The sequence below is a fragment of the Diabrotica virgifera genome, chromosome 4 (genome assembly GCF_917563875.1).
Source record: "Diabrotica virgifera virgifera chromosome 4, PGI_DIABVI_V3a".
NCBI lineage: Eukaryota > Metazoa > Arthropoda > Insecta > Coleoptera > Chrysomelidae > Diabrotica > Diabrotica virgifera.
Genome location: NC_065446.1, coordinates 28,516 through 49,818, shown reverse-complemented (window position 1 = coordinate 49,818; position 21,303 = coordinate 28,516). Strand labels below are relative to the sequence as shown.

At 33.7% G+C, this 21,303-nt stretch overlaps 1 protein-coding gene across 1 annotated transcript in view; it reads left to right on the top strand.

Annotated features, from left to right (window-relative positions):
* Positions 1–21,303, top strand: part of LOC114324374 (zinc transporter 7-A) — a 64,734-nt gene that overhangs the window by 20,184 nt on the left and 23,247 nt on the right. Inside the window, exon 2 of the mRNA XM_028272190.2 lies at positions 10,033–10,250. Within this exon, the coding sequence (XP_028127991.1) occupies positions 10,033–10,250 (218 nt within the window). The remainder of the gene's footprint in view (positions 1–10,032; positions 10,251–21,303) is intronic.

Below are 21,303 nucleotides of genomic sequence, written 5' to 3'. Positions count from 1 at the left end.
AAAAGAATGAATTCGAGAACACTCCTGAATTGGGGAGATAGGAAATGGGATCTTTTTGTGGCAAAATAGTAGAAGTTATATTTTTACTCACATTAACGAAATATTCGTTTAGATTTTCTGGGTCTGGAAGGGCAAATGTTTGAACTGCGTGAGTTCTATTTCGAAGATCGTTTATTATGGACCAAGTTTCTTTTGCGACACTTTTAGAGCTTTCCATACGTTTGTGATAGTAGGCTTTTTTAGCTGATTTGATGAGTTTTAGATAGGTTACCCTGTACTTGGTGATATATTGAGTGACAGAGACGTTGGTAGCAAATTTCTTGATATACAATAGTGAGCGCATATTTTTGGCTGATATGCGAATACCTTTTGTAACCCAGGGTTTGTGATGTTTTGGCTTAATTGAAATTAAAGGAAATGCCTTATTGAAGATAGAGACAAGCTTTTCTATAAAATCGTTGAAATTATAGTCCACGTCCGCAGAAGGAAAATGCCACTCAGAAGTTAAGCATAAATTTTGAAATTTATGAAAATTCCGAGCGGAAAAAATCCTACCTAAACGTCGGGTTTTCGAGGAGGGTTTGCTGAAGATGTTAAACTTCGTAAATACTGCTTCATGATCTGATAATCCCGCATTAATAATTGTAGAGCAGACATCAAGGGGTGAGAAATCTGAGACAATATAGTCAATTATGGTAGATGAAGTTTTTGTAATCCTTGTAGGAGAATTAACGTGCATTGAGAGACCATATGATTCAAATATGTTGACCAAGGACATTTGGGTAGCACAAGCAGCATCATAATTAATGTTGAAGTCCCCGCATAGAATTTTTCTGCTTCTATGAGGCAAGTCATCTAACAAATTTAGCAGGTTCTGAAAAAATAGTTCCACAGGGGAGTCAGGTGATCTATAGATGCAAATAATGTAAAGATTAAGATTTTTATTATAAACTAGGGAAAACTCAAAGAAGGCTTCATTTAACAGAAAGTCATATTTTGTAATCAGAGAAAAATCATTATTTCTAGAAAGAATTAGGGTGCCTCCATGAGCTGAACTTGGACGATCATACCTAGCAATTGTGGTATAATTTTCTACAAAAAAAGGCTCGTTGACTTCAAGCCAGTGCTCTGTAACCGCAACTATCGGGGGAAATCCTAATTCTTCCAGAAACAAAAATACTTAATTCGTCAGTTTTATTTCTTATAGAACGAATATTAATCAGAACCATACTAAAGTTGTCATCACTAAAATTATTCGAGGTTTCTAGTTCCTCAGAACACGTCGTGTTATTTAAAAATTTCGTCTCGGAGAGCTAGTAAAATAATAATTTCGGTGACATTCCCTTGATTTTTGTAGATGTATGATTCTTTCTGAACTTAGAAAGGACCTATAAGCAACAAGATCAGCTTCCACCTCAGCTGGACCAATTCCATAGGCATCATTAAATTCTAGAAGAATTTTTTCTTAGTTCCTCAGTCTTGGTAGGTAGTCCTTCGGAAGCCAAAAATAGTTTCACACTGGTGTTGGTATATCCATCACAAAATACTGAGGCAGGCTGGTCGTGTAGGAAAGCAAGATGTAGCTTAATTGCTTTTAATATATCCGGTTCCCTTAATCTTGCTAGAAGATATCGACTGTTTGAGTTATTGGTTAATCTAACTCTTGGTGGTGTTAAAGGATCCAAATTTATGGATGGTTCCAAAGTATCTTTCTTAATGAAATTAATTTGGGAACGGAACGGATCTTTAGATTTGCAAATTTCGATGGCCTGCTTGTCAGTAAGTATATTTGTGTTTTGAACTTCATTTTTGTTTTTACTTGGAATGGTAATTGGATTTTCCAAGCTAACTGGGCTTCTGATATGCTTCGGTTTCATATTTGCCTCAGATGAAGTTGTTGGTTCGGAGCATGAGGATTCTGTAGACCATTTAATGTTTACACCAGGTGGCCAAATTTCCTTATTAAATAATAAGTCAATAGATGTTTTAGACTTAATACCTATTTTGAATGAGGACCCTGTTGTTGTGTTGGCATCTTTAAGAAGGGCATAACATCTTATATATTCCTTGATACCTAGCTTCTCTTTAATGTAGTGAACTACTTGAATAGGAGTGTAAATTGGGGTTAAGTTGCTAACAACGACAAAGTGGCATTTATCTTCTGCACTTTTTGATTTTGTGACTGGACTAGCTTCGAAATGTTGAGTGTCTTCGGTTTGAGTACTTGAAGTGGCATACACAATGTCTCTCTTCGATACATCTTTCTTCGTTGGTATAGCAGGTAGTTTATTTAAAAGATTACTCATTTGATTAGATATTTCACTTACGTTTGAAGAGAGCCTATCTAGTCCCAATTTTATCTCAGATGAATTTGAATCTTGGACTTGCACCTTAATCGTGTCATTGAACCATATTAAAAAAGAAGTCACATCTCGATAAAAGGTGCTTTTTCAAAAAAATACAAAGAGGCAAAAAAGTTTTAAAAACACTGTGTTTAACTAATGGTACCGCAGTAATATTTTAATTGGAACGTACACAAACATTTGGGGGGTTTAAAAGAACAAAACCCCCATTAAATTTTTATGTAAACATACTGAAAAATAAGCCTCAACTCGATAAAAACTGCCTTATCAAAAAAATACTAAGAGGCCAAAAAGTTTTAATAATATTGAATTTAACTAATGTTACCACAATAATAATTTAATTGAGACGTACACAAAAGTTTGGGGGGTTTAAGGGAACAAAATCCCCATAAGATTTTTATGGGGTGCACAAATTTCAATATAATTTTTCTTTAAGATGTTCCTGCCACAAGAATGCCACATGTTCATTTTCAATAAAAAATCTCCAATAGTTTTTGATATATTCGAAAAAATCGATTTTCATTTTGTAAATTCAAAGGGCTGTAACTTTTTTATGTGCATATTTGTACTAAGGTAAGTTAGGTTCATTCGAACTATTTTTGGTCCCAGAATATGTGATTTAATTTATGACCTGTATTTTTGTTACACCCTGTATATATGTAAAATATTTAAATGACTATTAAAAAATAACGGTGGAAGATAAAAAAGTGAAAATTTAGGATTTTATGTATATTTTGGTTCTACATCGTATAATATTAAAAAAAAGAGTTTGTCCAAAAAAATTTAAAAAAATTTCGGGGGGGGGCATGCCCCCTTTTCACTTAGGTAGATCGTACCACTTCAAAAACCATCCCGGGTTCATGCACAACAACTTTGATTAAGGTCATCATACGATCAAATGCATAGTTTGCGAGTCTATAAGGTTCATACATACATACATACATACAGTCGGAAAAATGAAAGAATACCCATGAACGATCACATCAATCACTTATTTTGTATTTGCTATCTTTTTCTATAACAAACGTTTGCTATTTATAGAAAACAGCAAATACAAAATAAGTGATTAATGTGATCGTTCATGGGTATTCTTTCATTTTTCCGACTGTACATACATACAAACATTCATTTTTATTTATATAGAAGATGTAAAATATTTAAATGGCTATTAAAAAATAACGGTTGAAGATAAAAAAGTGAAAATTTAGGATTGTATGTATCTTTTGCTTCTACATCATACAAAATTAAGAAAAAACGGTTTGTCGAAAAATTAAAAATATATCAGGGGGGGGGGCAAGCCCCCATATAACGTACTGGCATGAAAACAGAGCTATGCCTATTCCCAGTCCGGTAGAATACACGTGTAAAATTTCATCAAAAACTATTTAGTCGTTCTCGAGTTATAAATGGTGTAACTAACATAACTTGACTTTCTTTTATATATTATAGATGTAAAATATTTAAATGGCTATTAAAAAATAACGGTGGAAGATAAAAAGTGAAAATTTAGGATTGTATGTATATTTTGGTTCTACATCGTGTAAAATTAAAAAAAAAGAGTTTGTCCAAAAAAATTTAAAAAAATATCGGGGGGCATGCCTCTTTTCACTTAGGTAGACCGTACCACTTCAGAAACCATCCCGGGTTCATGCACAACAACTTTGATTAAGGTCATCATACGATCAAATGCATAGTTTGGGAGTCTATAAGGTACATACATACATACATACATACAAACATTCATTTTTATTTATATAGATAAGTCTCTATTAACAGGGGAATTTCCAGACTACTGGAAAAACACTTATGTCACTCCAATATATAAATCAGGTTGAAAATCGGATATAGGTAACTATCGTCCCATTTCTATTCTTAGTGCTATTCCTAAAGTTTTTGAGAGCATTATTTCCGATTATTTAAGTTATGACTGCTCGCCAATTATAGGGGCCCAACAATTTGGATTTACATCCAAAAAATCAGCAGAATTGGGTCTCATAACATATGTTGATTTTTTGACAGATGCTCTTGAGAGGGGTTTACAAGTTGACTCTGTGTATACTGACTTTTCCAAAGCTTTCGACAAAGGGAGCGTTCAAGTATTACGTAACGCGATTTTTGAAGATTTTTGACCCCCCTCCCCAACCTGCTTTACGTAATACTTGAACGGTCCCTAAGTTAATCGTTAATCATGAGCTCTTGATTCATAAACTTTACTTATACGGAGTTGATGGCCTTATATTGAAGTGGCTCAAGAGCTATCTTACGCAAAGATCTCAAATTGTCAGGGTTAATCATTACTATTCTCATACCATCTCTGTTACCTCAGGTGTACCACAAGGATCACACTTGGGACCTCTGTTGTTTAATATATTTATCAATGATCTAATACCCTGTTTCCAAGTAAGTGAAACTTTGTTATTCGCTGATGATTTAAAATGTTTTAAAATAATCACATGTGAGGCTGATTCACTAAGGGCCGGTTGTTCGAACGCTAATCAACAATGATCATTATCAAATATTTAATTACTGTCACCAAAACTGTCAATGTCAACTTTGTTTGGGTTGCTGAAAACATAATTAATTACAATTATGAGATTTATTATTAATTATGTTAATAATGATTGTTATATTAATTGATTATAGACTCCACAGACTTTTTAACAACCCAAACAAAGTTGACATTGACAGTAATTAATTATTTGATAATGATCATTCTTGATTAGCGTTCGAACAACCGGCCCTTAGTCTACAAGGTGATATTGATCGCCTATCTAACTGGTATATGCAAAATGGTATGTGTTTGAATGCATCCAAATGCCATATTCTTCGTTTTTATCGAACTCATCATCAAATCATCTTCGAATATAGTATAAATGATCTGACCTTACATTCTGCCTCTGAAACTAAGGATCTAGGTGTGATCCTTGACTCAGCCCTTAGCTATAAATCACACATTTCCAGTACAATACAGAAGTCTATGAAGATGCTTGGCTTTATAAAGAGAACCACCAGAGACTTTACTAACATCTCAGCTATTAAATCCCTTTATTTCTCCCTGGTTAGATCTCATTTATATCTCCCATTATCCCTCATGATAATGGGAGAGATCCAAAAAGAAAAAGAGAATAACATCATAGTACAAATAGATGGAGAAAAAACATACTCGTTCAAAAGAGCCAAAGAAATTATTTACCTGGGAGCCAAAATAGATGAAAATGGTCATGAAGAAGGGGAGATAAAGGCAAGAATAGCTAAAGGAAATAAAAAATATGGAGCATTACGCACATTATTGAAATCCAAATACGTATCAAGAAAAACAAAAAGAATTTATAAGACTGTTATCAGACCTACAGTAACATACGCAAGTGAAACATGGGTGCTCAAAAAGTCAGAAACAGACCTATTAGAAAGATGGGAGAGAAAAATGCAAAGAGCAATATATGGAGGTGTGAAAATAGAAGGTCAGTGGAGAAGAAGAACCAATAAAGAATTGGAAGAACTATATCAAGAGCCAACGATTACGACGACGATCAAAGCACAGAGAATACGATACTTGGGGCACATAGAGAGAATGGGAAGTAAACGAATGCCAAAAATGGTACTCCTCTCACGAAGACCAATACAAAAGAGGAGGAAAGGCAGGCCAAGGAAAAGATGGAAGGACAGTGTATATGAAGACTTGAAGAAAAGTAACATTGAGAGATGAAAAGAACTAGCATTGGACAGAAGGAGATGGAGAGAGGTGGTGAAGGAGTGTATAAAAAGACTGAAGTGTATTTAAATAAAATTTACAAGTTTTATAAGTTATGTAAGTTATTTATTATATTATTTATGTAATCAAAAATGTAAACATTTTAGCCCTAGGCCTACAAGGCCTGTTGCGCTTAATAAATATAAAATAGATCTCATTTTGATTACTGCTCCACAATTTGGTCCCCCTATTACTTTACTCATAAACTGAAACTTGAGGCTGTCCAACACAATTTTCTGAGATATACTGCCACTAAGATGCATGTATTCTACGCCTATTCTGCATTAGAGGGCATACTGAACTTACCTCCTCTTGAGGTTGAGGTACGCAGAAAACAAAGAGACTTAATACTTTTATTTAAAATTATCAACGGGCTGTGTAACTGCTCCGAGCCAGATATCTCCAGATATATCCACCAAAATATCTCTATTTGTCCCCAGTCGTTCGACTAGGCAGGTGCAAACCTTTTATGTTTCTTTTCATAGATTCAATTATTCTTACAACACATTTATTCCTAGAACTCTTCGATTAGCTAACTCATTAAATAACCTCGAAATTTTTAATATATCAGTTTCCCGCTTTAAAAATCATATTTCTTCCCTAACTTTTTAACTTTTTAATACTTTCGGCCGGAACTTTTGTATTGTGATTAGTGTTACATGGCCTGTATGTATTAAATAACTCAAAAACGTTATACTTACCTTGGAACATTTCTGAATTGATTTATGTGTTATCTTTTGTTTGTAATTGTACTGACCTATATGTTATCTTATTTTTTTTCTTTTTTGTAACTGTACTACTCATAGAATTATTTTTTTCTCAAACCACTTTGTTATGTTATATTATGATAATTTATGTTATATTATGAAAATTTAGAACACTGTAACATTTATATCTGAATAGGGCTTGCCCGTGAATAAATAAATAAAATTTAATATTCTTTGGGAGAATCATTAAAATTTCTGTTTTTAATTTGACAGTTTATTGACAATTATATTTTAAAATAAACGGGCAATCCACAGTGGCGTAGCTGAAGATTGGGAGGCCCCGCGACAATTTTTGTGGGCCCCCGTATTATAAACATAACGACAACTAATAACAGTATAACTACTAAAATATGTGTAAATGACAACGTTTGGCCTTTCTTTATAAGTCTTCATCAGTTAGTGTTAATAGATTTTTGGGAATAGACATGAAAACCTATTATATACATGTCTATTAATACGACAAACGTATTAGTAAGTTGTTGCAATATTATAATTAAATTTACATTGAAAACATGAACTTCAAAACTATTTTTGCTACAAGTTATTTTTTCGTCGCAGCTGAGCCCATTGTAAAAATTTTTATACGTTTTATTGGTTTATTTTTAAATTCCGGTATAATACCTCACTTCTTCTGCTGTTCCTGCTGCTTCTGCTAAAGTTTCGGAAAAAGAATTTCTTATTTCTCAAAGATTATAACATTTTTTCAAAAAGTTGAAGGGCGGCCGTTAACTCTGCCGTTTCAGATTGCAAAAGTTTTAATGATAGAATTATAAAGTCAAGTATTTTAGATCGAATAGTAATGTTAACGGCAAATTCAAAATTATATATATGCTCTAATAATGCATACGCTTCTAATTTTTCATCGTTTTTTAGATAGCAATGAAATTTTCGTTAAAGATTTCATTACTTGTCGGAAAGCTCGAAGCAAAGTCATAACAGCACCACGTCTGGATGACCACCGGGTTTCACATAATCTTTTAAGTGTTGGCGATGAATCCAAAGTAATAATAGTACATACTACAATAGTACATCCCATCTTTTAATACTTGCGCAAAAAACATATAATCTCTTAATTATATCGTAAAAAACAACTCCTGTGTACACCAGCAACGGCATCACTCAACGCTAGGTTCAGATTATGGTATGCACAATGAACATACATAGGACGCTGTTTTTTCAATGTCAGTTATGTGCCTTTGTACGCCTGAATATACACCACTCATAACGCTTGTCCCATCATACCCCTTTCCTCTGCAGTTGTGTACCGAAAGGTGCTTTGACTGTATACATTTTAAAATTTTATTTACAAGACACTTTGGTCTAACATGCGAATAAATCCCAAAAAACTTTCAACAACTTCTGCTTGGAAGGTAAATTATTTTCATCGCAATTTATTTTTACGTACCGGAAAATAAAACTGATAGTAGGGGAGGAAAGTATGCTAAATTTGCAATTACTCGAGCGTTATGGAGACTTATTGGGTTGTGAAGATTAGGTCCTAAAACCAAAAAAACTTAAGTAAAGTTTTGCACTTAAGTGGGGACTTTCCATTTTTTAATTTAATTTTCCATTTCCAACAATCGTTTTTTCCGATTAAATGTCTCGAATAAGAGTTACTTATTTTTACGTAAGGAATCCAATATCTGCAATAAAAAATGGGGGCTCCTATTTAATATTTTAAATTAACCCCCCATCCCACCTCCGTAGAGGGTCATGTTTGGCGTCATTCGATAGATTCTTCAAAAATATTGAATACGTATATTTTGCAGTTTTTCGATGTGATGTTTATTTCGTGATATATCGCGTGGTTCCTATTTAAAATTTTTAATTTACCCCCCACCCCTCTCCGTCTCGGGTCGAGTTTGGTATCATTCAATAGATTTTTAAAAAATATTGAAAACGAATTTTTTAGTTTTTCGATCTGACGTTTATTTCTTGAAATATACGCTTTTTCTTGTGAAACTTTGTGGCTCACCCCCATTTCCTTACGCCCCGCTCAAACCGTCAGATTTTTGAAATATACACTCTTTTGCATGTACTTAACTAACCTTATCTTAATCTGACGATTTAGAGTTTTTCTAAGGATATAATTTTTTTCCGGGACTGGGACCCCCTTAACGAACTCCCCTCTATTAAGATCTAATATATGGAGGAGCAAGGTTTCTCCCCATGTCATGTTCTGACGAAATATTCCCTTTTTTTGTGAAACTTTTTGACCCTCCCATTTCCTTACGCCCCTCTCAATTCGTCAGATTTTTGAAATATACACTCTTTTGCATGTACTTAACTTACCTTATCTTAATCTGACAATTTCGAGTATTTTTAAGGATAGATTTTTTTTTTCGGGCCCCCCTTAACGAATACCCCTGTGTTAAGAGCCAATATGTGGTAGAGGTACATCTGCAGGGTACCAGGTTTCTCCCGATATGATAATCTGACGCGCTCGAGTAACTGCAAAAATCCCGCTTGGGATCCCGCTCCCCTACCATAAGCTGATCATGTTTTGAAATATATTGAGTGGTATCAAGTTTGAGTGGTATCAGTTTCTTGAGCCAGCAAATTTATAACTTCGTTTTGTATTTGGGGGCTCAAGTAATTTGTTTTAAGTTATTGTTTTTATCGATTAATTTAGCTAAAACAGGATCACATTTAGGTAGTAAAAGAACCACCGACAAAAAATTAACTTTTTGGGATTCACTTTCATCTAATAACTACCAATATGTCCACTAAACGCTAAATTGCACCCGGAAAGAGCATATAAGAGTTACGTCAATTGCCTGCTTCGTTACTTCCTTCCAAATTCCCTATTTTGATGCTTATTAGGGAAATATATTTTGATCTTCTTTAAAAAAAGTGGAAGTATTAAGCTTGAAGTCTTTAAGGGGCCCCTCCTAACGTCGGGCCCACCCCCCGCCTTGCGGGTCTGTCAGCTACGCCACTGGCAATCCAAATCAATCGTTTATGTGTTGGTGCAACTGGACATTAAAAACGTCCTCTAAAACTAAGGTGAACAGTTTGGGTGATAGAGTGTCTCCCTGTTTGACTCCCCTTCTTTAATGGTACAGGGTTCGTGTATTCATTTTCATTTAGGTAGTATGTAGCATCTATGTAACGTAATGTATTAGCATATTTATATTCCTTTATTTTTCAGGTTTAATTTCCGATGCCTTCCACATGTTTTTCGACTGCACTGGCCTGCTTGCAGGACTAGCGGCATCTGTTATCACTAAATGGAAAGCGAACGACAGGTACTCTTACGGATATGTGAGAGCCGAAATTATAGCTGGCTTCGTGAACGGACTGTTCTTGCTCTTTATTTCTTTCTTCTTGATGTCGGAGGCTGTCGAGCGTGCGATCGAACCACCTGAGGTAAGAGAATAGGAACGAATTTTATGTTTCTTCTTCTTCTTCTTCCTCTTTATAAGCAATTCTGTTTGTTCATTGGCGGATTGATACCTCTACGGAAGGTTGTCACTCCATCTTTTGCTCGGTCGGCCGATACTTCTTCTACCGATTAGTAATTTATCTCTTGCTATTTTGACCACACGTGTCTCCCCCATTCTAGTTATGTGGTTGTTCCATTTTATTTTTCTATGTGTGTGTGTGTTTAGATGTATGACCTTGGTTTGAACCAATTGGCCAGCTCAATTTTTTTTTATTTTCATAGACACAATTTCCTAATTTTAACTGATATACATTATATTTTAATAATTACAAACATATACTACATACATTACATTAAAAATACATACTAATATTAAACACTATTATTAAATACTTATACTAAACCACTAATTGATATTAAAATATTTTTTTTTTCAGCGCTAAGACCTAAACTCGATTCAACCTCTCGGAGGTTTAGGCCTTCTTTGTGATTTTTTTTTTGCTTTTTTTGTTTTTTTTTTATTTTGTTTTATTGTATTGTTTTTTTAATATTTATTTCTTTTTTTTTATTTTTTTTTCTTTTTTTTTGTTTTTTTTATATATTTTTTTTTGAATTTTTTTTATATGTATTTTTTAAATATCAATTTTCATATTTTTTAAGTGGTTATAAACAATTTTATACAAATTTATATTTCGTGTACATAAAATGGAATTTAAATTGGTGGGCAGAGTAACTCCTACTGTTTTTGAATTCTTATATAACTGTTGATTCAGTATCTGGAAGTTTGCGCAATCGAAAATCACATGCTCTAATGTACAGTGCCGGCAAAAAAATCTTTACATTGCCAAATAAATCACCAAATTTGAAGACAATTTGCATGCGTTCTGTCTGCGCTTGGTGGGGGGTAGGGGAGGGTGATAGCGTACTTACGACGGCAATTAGCTGTAGTTTACGGACCGCTTGGCTTATTTAGGGTATTCTGCGCGTTTGCACTGTAAACAGTTGGCTTTGTGTGGGTAGTCAGTGTTAAACTTCTTCTCATTTACCGCGTAAAGTTTGAGATCGTGAAATTCTAAATTAAACTGACAAATATGGGTCGAAAGGAACTCACAAAAGACGAAAAGGTTTGTGCTTTAACATTACTGGAGAAAGGAGACTCTGTAATTACTGTAGCACCTGATATTGGTGCTTCAAGAGGGGCTATTTATCAACTGAAACGTTCGGCTGCAAGGTTTCAGTTGATAAATAGCCCCTCTTGAAGCACCAATATCACGTGCTACGGTAATTACAGAGTCTCCTCTCTCCAGTAATGTTAAAGCACGAACCTTCTCCTCTTTTGTGAGTTTCTTTCGACCCATATTTGTCAGTTCAATTTAAAATTTGACGATCTCAAACTTTACACGTTAAATGAGAAGTTTAACACTAGAGAGATATCGCAAATGCATTTTTATCGCACGCTAATAGCGGAATACGCTATTTTGACATGTACGCAAGCGCAGAGTGAATGTTACGCTAATAGGGAGTTTTTGTGCACACAAATACGTAAACGTAACGCATCTTTTTGACATATACGCTTGCGCATTAATGGTTGAACTCCCGTATCGCGATACGTATTACCTAAGGTTACGGGCTGGTACGTTAGGTTCATACGCATCCCTATCGAGCCGAAAGTCACCGAATGCACACGAGGATCTTGCCCGATTACCTACCAAATAAACATTTCATCAGCGTACTATCCGTTTATAAACATTTTAAGGTTATATTGGTTATTGGTTTAGTCTATTTGAGTAAAATTATTCTGTTTGTAATTGGAAATTGGAACTTCATAATAGATTTAAAATTTTATTGTTTTTAAGTTGTCTATTAATAAAGCAAAACAAACAAATCTTGTAATAATTTAAGAAATACAGTGATCACCACAATTAATAACTAGATAAACAAATGACCTAGTTTCAGTAAAATTTTCAAATAAATATTACCACACTATTTACATTATACCTACTGGAATTCTGATGTAGGTATACAATAATTTACAACTAAAAAGTAGGTATAAACAAAAATAAAAAAATTTTAACCTAAGGAAAAATAATATTTTTATATTTAAATAGAAGCAATTAAAACCATACAATTTCATCATTCATTTATCTTTTTTTACATTTGTATATTAATTGTATATTGTGTGAACATTGTTTTATTTTTTTAAATGTCAACGGAATTTAAAAATGACTTTACGATTTGCTTTACGTTACGTTAAGGCAGTTACAAAAACTACCTATTTTAACATTCATCCTCTACGACACGTTAGTTGCTTTACGTATACGGAGATGCGTACGTTACGTAGCAACAAAAACTCCCTAATACCGGATAACGTGTCCCGCTATTTAGGTTGAAATAAGGGACGGTAATAACGTTAACGCTAATTTGACATTTGGGATGAAACATAAAAATAATTTATAGAATACAAATTTTATAAACTAAAAACTGTGAATCATCTTGTTTCTTGTGTTGAGAAATACGTTGCGTTCTTATTTTGTCTACAATAGACTACTTTTTGTGGTTATGATATTTTATATTATTTTGATACTGATTATTTATATTTATTGTTTGTCAAATCATTAAAATTAAAATACATGTCAACCTGCTCAATATCCAAATTCATTTTTCAATAAAAAACAATTATTATTCAACATTAATTTCCAGGTTACATTTTAATCCCAAAAGTCGGTTGTCATAATAACGTTAAGGCCCGCCCCCAGAACATTTGCGATAACTCTGTTGATGCCTGTGTTGGAATACACCGTTATCCCTTATTTACGTCTTGACACACTAATAACGTTTGCCTTTGCGATATCTCTCTACTGACTACCCGCACAATGCCAACTGTTTACAGTGCAAACGCGCAGAATACCCCAAATTAGCCAAGGGGTCCGTAAACACTAGAGTCTGTGGCACGAAAAAAGAAATTTCGCAAGGCTATGATTGGCCACAAATTTTAGGCTTGCGATTGGTCAAGAAGCGACCATGTCAACTTGTCATAACTATAACCTCAGAAATTTATCGGTATATTTTAAATTTATAAGGGGTTTATGCCTTTATGGTTTATCTTATTATTATACACGTGGAAACCGATATTCGTTCACAAGTTCACATGATTTTTCAGTTCTAGTGAAATTAGAATAATTGGCTTCTCTCGTAAATATATTTTCTGTTAGAATGGATTCCAAGGACCTATTTACAAATTACCTATTTATGAATAAGCCAAATTTGGATCAGAAATATTATGTGCTAAACTTTATTGCAGTTTCTTTTATGTGTTTGACCAGCTTAAAAATTCATCAATTTGAACACCTAAAAACATTGTATGATCAGTTACTTCAAGGTTCATATTGTTTAGTTCAACAGTTTGTGGTTTTTCATGAATGTATATATTAGTGCGGCATTAGGCAAACTAGACACTACAAATAAGTTTAAAGGTGATGTAAATGATGCATATAGAGCTTTTTGAACTCTGCCTCCTATCATATTGATACAACATGTTCTTTAATATCAAAACGCATAACTAATAATACCAACAGAAATTGGATCAATACTGAAATTCTTCAGCTTAGTAAAAAGCTAAAAGATTTATTTTGACTAACAAATGTTAGTGGTAATCCAGATTTAATGTTTAACTATAAAATACAAAAGGCCAACTTTATCCGTAAGGTAAAGGATACAAAACAAGTCTCCTATAGGGCTTTTCATTCACAGTCATTTGTTTCGAGCTTCTGTCATGTGTCACATAATATTAATATATCTACGTCATACGTTATTGGTAATACCAATGATACAAATCAAAGACGTATGTCGTAGATATATTAATATTATGTGACACATGACAGAAGCTCGAAACAAATGACAATCGATGAAAAGCCCTATCAAAGTTATTTCTATAGTGCTATGTATTAAGAGTATGTATAAGTCAAAAATGAAATTTTTTTATTAGGACCTTTCAAAGTCTTTTTTACCACTGATAAAATAACTATTACAAATAAATATCAAAATAAGATGTGTCAAAATAAGATCACATCTTATCGTAGTGACAAAAAAAAAACAAACCACAAAAAAGAATACATTTATTTTAAATATTAACATTAATATTTTTATTTGTAAAATGTATACACTATGTGTTCTTGATAAACATTAAGTATAATATATTTATATTATTTATTAACATAGTACTTATGTACAGTTACGGCCAGTGAATAGTTTACAGGTTGGCTTATCTAGGAGCCGATTTTTAAAATTTTTACCTCGTTTAAACGCACCTCTTGCATCAAAGTGACGTTGCCAGTGGTGTACCTAGAATAAGTTGATTAAAATTAAAAAATCAAAATAACAAAAATAAATTTTACAAAATTTATCAAAATGGAAAATATAGAAAGAAGTTTTTTTGAATAAAATGGATTACGGTCTTAATATGGTTTAGTTTCTTATTTTATTATTCAACACTCACGAAATTTTTGACAAGCATTGACTTTTTGAGATTTTTTGACTTTGACATTTATCAAATCCGTACGACACTGCAATTTTACAGTATTACAATATAAAAATTAAAGTGTAAACTATTCAGTGAACGTAACTGTACATTAGCTGTAATGAGTAGGTAAAATAAGAAGTAAAAAATTGTAATATAATAACCATGTTTCACTAATTAACAATATCTAATATCGCTAATACATTTACTTTTGATTGAGACTGGCTGAATGACTATAGTCCAAGCAAAAAAAATATCAAAATGGTGACGAAATATGATTAATAAATTAGTAATTAACTATTTTACTTTCTACTTTGGTAATACCTTATTAATTATACAGGGTGTCCCGAAAAGATTGGTCATAAATTATACCACATTCTGGGGTCAAAAATAGTTCGATTGAACCTAACTTACCTTAGTACAAATGTGCTCATAAAAAAAGTTACAGCCCTTGTAAAGTTACAAAATGAAAATTGATTTTTTTTAATATGTCGAAAACTATTAGAGATTTTTTATTGAAAACGGACATGTATTATTCTTGTGGCAGGAAGATCTTAAAACAAAATTATAGTGAAGTTTGTCCACCCCATAAAAATGTTATGGGGTTTTGTTCCATTAAACCCCCCCAAACTTTTGTGTATGTTCCAATTAATTCATTTTTGTGATACCATTAGTTAAACACAACGTTTTAAAAACTTTTTTGCCTCTTAGTATTTTTTTTTAATATATTTACATAAAAATTTTATGCGGGTTTTGTTCCTTTAAAGCCCCCAAACGTTTGTGTACGTTCCAATTAAACTATTATTGTGGTACCATTAGTTAAACACAGTGTTTTTAAAACTTTTTTGCCTCTTAGTCTTTTTTTGGCAAGTCACCTTTTATCGAGATGTGGCTTCTTTTTCAAAATATACCTAAAAATGCAAATTATAAATAAATTTTCAGATTATTAACAGGTCTCTTTAATCGTACTTAACCATATACAAATACGTGGTGGATTCGACAAATATTCAAAATATGTCGATAAACACTGGCTTATCGAAAAAGTACTAAGAGGCAAAAAAGTTTTAAAAACATTGTGTTTAACTAATGATATGGGGATTAATACTAAATATATAAAGACTAATAATGGGGATTAAAAGAACAAAACCCCCATAAAGTTTTTATGGGATGCATAAATTTCACTTTAATTTTTTTATAAGATGTTGCTGCTATAAGAATACCACATGTCCATTTTCAATAAAAAATCTCTAAAAGTTTTCGATATACGAAAAAAAATCGATTTTCATTTTGTAACTTCAAAGGGCTGTAACTTTTTTTGTGTGCACTATTGTATATAGATAAGTGAGGTTCAATCAACTTATGATGTACATATATATCTCCAGTTCTGTCTCACATCATCAACCTATCTGTCAAGGATGGCAAGTTTCCAAGTGATATTAAAACGGGAGTAGTTAGTCCAATTTTCGAAAAAGGGGATCCATGTTTGGTTGATAATTACAGGCCAATCACTGTAACAAGTGTACTCTCTAAGATTATCAAAAATTGTATTTACAATAAAATGTTAAGTTTTCTGAACAAACATTATATCTTAAATAAATGCCAGCATGGGTTTCTTCCTAACAAATCTACAGAAAGTGCTTCTATTTCATTATTTAATTATATCCACGCTGCTTTGGATCGAAAAAGATATGTGGGTGCACTCTTTTTTGACTTAACTAAGGCTTTTGACTCAATTGACATTGACATTATACTGCATAAATTAGAAGCCCTTGGTTTTCGGGCCATTTCTTGAACTGGTTAAGGTCATACTTACAATATCGTAAATTCCTAGTAAAAATCGATAAGAAGTCATCTGTTTTTAATCTTGATCAAGGTGTATCACAGGGCTCCGTATTAGGACCCTTAATATTTCTTTTATATGTCAATTATTTGATAAATTTTATACGTGGAAATGCAGATAGATTATTAAGGAAGCCGACCATGCATAGGGATAAGGCAAAGAGAATGATGAATGATGAATTTGATAAATTTTTTAACTGCAGATCATACAGTTCTCTATGCAGATGATTCAACAATTATTGTAGTTGACTCGTCAACTGAAGTCGGAACTCATATCCAAAATGAACTTGGTAGCACAGGAATTTACAACCTGGTGTAAAAGGAACTCTTTAATGGTATATGCAAAGAAAACTATTTGTATGTAGTGCTACTCGTGCAGTTAGCCATCCCATGATTATAAGATCACAGTTAGTTCTGAGGAAATACCTTTTAGTGATACATTATTTCTTGGTAGCATTCTAGAAAGTAATATGACAAGGGATGAAAACGTTACTAAAGTCTGCAAAAAAATGAATAAGGGTTAGTATGCGATCCTTCAGTTGAAAACTCTATTTAATACCAATCAATTGATAAGTGTGTACTATGCATTGGTTTACTCATATAATATATGAGTCATATTATAGCCTATAATGTTGTCTTGTAGGGAAACTCTTCTAGAGTTTTTGTAACTAAAAAGAGAATTATTAGATTGATATTTAATATCTATCGATAATAGACAATCATGTCGTAAATATTTTATTGATCACAGACTGACTTTCCATGCTTTATACATTTATAAGTGCATTATTCATGTTAAAACTATATTTCAAAATTTTACTCTCAACTCTGACTATCATGATTACCCGACAAGGCACGGGAGGATGATAAGCGTATGTAAACATTCCACAACTCTTTTTGAAACTAGTCCTGATTTTACAGGATCTAAATTTTACAATTGTTTGCCACTTGATATGAGAAATGAAAATAATATTCAAAAATAAATTAAAAACATGCTTGATAGAATTATGTGTTTACAACCTAAATGATTACTTTGACTTAATAAAAGACTACAAGGAATGAGGACCGACGGGTTCAGAGACACTATATTGCATATCTTTTTTTATTAATTTATAGTTTGTTGATTATGTTTTATATAACTGTCCTGTATGACTTGTTGATTATGTTCTATGTAACTACATATATGGCTTGTCCTATACTGCCGTGCTTAGAGAAAACACTGTATCTGCAAAAATTAAATTTTTACTTCTTTCTAACCCAAATGTGCATATATGTCTTATTTGCTTACTAAAAATGACGTAAGTTAAACCTTAAACACATTACACCGCATCTTGTGTAAATGTATACGAATACTTTAACAAAAATCGATTTTACTCATATGTGATGTCTCCGCAGATACAGTGTTTTCGCTAAGCACGGCAGTATATCACACTATCATCTAAATGAATTAATAAAGATATTCTATTCTATAAACAGTGTTACATTTGCTTTTGTTCATTGTAACACAAATTTATTATCATCATCATTCTCTTTGCCTTATCCCTATGCGGGGTCGGCTTCCCTAATTGCATTTCTCCACACAATTCTGTCTTGGGTCATATCAATGTTAATCCCCTTTACCAACATGTCCTGCCTTATCGCCTCCCCCCAGGTCTTCTTTGGTCTTCCTCTCCTACTCCTTCCAGGAATCTGCACTTCAGCTATTCTTCGTATTGGGTGATTAACGTCTCGACGTTGAACATGACCGAACCATCTTAACCTATGCTCTCTCATTTTGGCATCAATTGGTGCCACACCTAGACTTCCCCTAATATACTCATTTCTAATTTTATCCTTCTTTGTCACTCCACTCATCCATCTAAGCATTCTCATTTCCGCCACATGCATTCGTTGTTCCTCTTTCTTTTTCACTGCCCAACATTCAGTTCCGTACATCATAGCCGGTCTTATGGCTGTTTTATAGAATTTTCCCTTCAGCTTCATTGGAATTTTTCTGTCACACAACACACCACTCGCTTCTTTCCACTTCATCCATCCAGCCCTAATTCTAATTCTACTGCATGCATCTCCATCTATTTCTCCATTACTCTGTAATACCGATCCTAGGTACTTAAAACTATTGCTTTTCACAATCATTTCACCATCCAAAGATACCATTTTATTTGTAGTAGCTCCATCTTTAAATGAACATTCCAAATACTCTGTTTTTGTCCTACTAAGTTTTAAACCTTTTTCCTCCAGAGCTTGTCTCCACTGTTCCAGTTTTTGTTCTAAGTCTCTTTCACTATTTCCTACTAACACGACATCATCAGCATACATTAAGCACCATGGAATGTTACCCTGTAGTTTCGCTGTTATCTGGTCCAAAACTAATGAGAATAAATACGGACTAAGCACAGAGCCTTGGTGCAATCCTACTTTCACATGAAATTTATCAGTCTCTCCCACACCTGTCCTAACACTAGTCGTTACTCCCTCATACATATCCCTCACAATCTTTACATATTCACCAGGGACTCCTTTCTTATTGAGTGCCCACCACAGAATCTCTCGAGGAACTCTATCATATGCTTTCTCAAGATCAATGAATACCATATGAGCGTTTGTTTCTTTACTCCTGTATTTTTCCATCAACTGCCTTATAATGAAAATTGCATCTGTTGTTGATCTACCCTGCATAAAGCCAAATTGATTCTCGGATATTTCAGTCTCTTCACGTATCCGTCTGTCAATTACTCCTTCCCATATTTTCATGGTGTGGCTAAGCAGTTTTATAGCCCTGTAGTTTGTACATTGTTGTATATCTCCCTTGTTTTTGTAAACAGGTACCAGTATACTGCTTCTCCATTCGTCTGGCATTTGTCCGACTTCCATAATTCTATTAAATAGACCTGCTAGCCACCTTGTTCCTGTCTCTCCCAATGCTCTCCATACTTCCCCAGGAATATCATCTGGTCCTACCGCTTTTCCTTTCTTTATTTTTTGAAGCGCTTGAGCCACTTCCTCGTTGGTTATTTTGGTGACCATTGCTGCTACTGTCTCCGTTGACTCTACAGGCTGTCTGTCAAATTCTTCATTTAATAAGCTGTCAAAGTACTTTCTCCATCTCTTTTTGACTTCCCTTTCGTGAACTAGTATTTTATTATTTTCATCTCGGATACATCTAATCTGATTAAAATCTTTTGCTTTCCTTGCTCTCTGTTTGGCTATTTTATATATCTTCGTTTCGCCTTCCCTGGTATCAAGTTGATCATATAGGTTTGAATACGCTTCTGCTTTGGCTTTTGCTACTGCTACTTTCGCTTCCTTTTTCGCCACCATATAGTTTTGAAGATCTGTGTCGGATCTGGTTTCTTGCCACTTTTTATATAATTTTCTCTTCTCTTTTATTTTTCCTTGTACTTCGTTTGACCACCACCAAGTCTCTTTATCCTCAAACTTTTTTCCTGACGTTTTCCCAAGTATTTCAATAGCAGTCTCTCTAATACTACTGGCCATTTTTCTCCAAATTGTATTAGGGCTTCCTTTCATGTTCCAACATATTTTTTCTACTATTCTTCTCCTGAATAGACCTTCTTTCTCATCTTTCAGCAGCCACCATTAGATTTTTTGTGGTCCTCTCCGATATTTTTGTTTAGTTTCGCTTTTTACTTCGATGTCCAGAACAAGCAGCTTATGTTGTTGGCTTACTGTCTCACTCACTATTACCTTGCAGTCCTTGCATTCACGTATGTCTTCTTTCCTTATCATGAAGTAGTCTATTTGGGATTGATGTTGTCCACTTTTGTAGGTAATAAGTTGAGTTTCTCTCTTTTTAAAGAATGTGTTAACAATCGCCATATCCAATGCTGTTGCTAATTCAAGCATGTCATCTCCAGCTTCATTTCTAGTTCCAAAGCCTAATCCCCCATGTATTGTTTCATATCCTGTCTTGGTTTGGCCCACATGTGCATTGAAATCACCTCCTATTATAACTTTCTCCTCTGCTGGAATATCACTCAGTACGTCTCCTAATTGATCATAGAAAGCTCTTCTTTCATTCTCACCCAGACCTGTTTGGGGAGCATACACACAAACAACATTCAATACCTCTTTATCAATTACAAATTTCACTGACATCATTCTATCACTCGTTCTTACAACTTCTACTACGTTACCTTTCATTTCACTATCAGCAATTATACCAACTCCATTTCTAGTGTTACTACTCCCTACATACCACAATTTGTATCCTTCACCTAGTTCTTTCGCCCTTTGTCCTTTCCACCTAGTTTCTTGAATACAAGCAATTTGAACTCTTCTTCGTTTGAGCGCATCCACTAACTCCAGACTCTTACCTGTAAGACTACCAAGATTCCAAGACCCTATCCTGATTTTTCTAACCTGCAATGGTGTTCCCCCTGAGATAGTCCTCACCCGGAGATCCGAACGGAGGCTCATTTTACTTCCGGAACATTTTACCTCAGGAGATGCCATCATTTCAGTATAAGTTTTTACTGCGTTTGGAGAAGGTCTTTTCATTATTATGGCCTGAAAAGATTTTTGGATATTTGATGCCTGAATGCCTTTTCTATCAGCACCATACCCTGCCCTGCACGTTTAGCCAATACACCACCAATGCAACCAAAGTGCAGTATTACCCCACACCCGCCTGCATTTTTCTGTATAGGCCAGGATCCCTACTG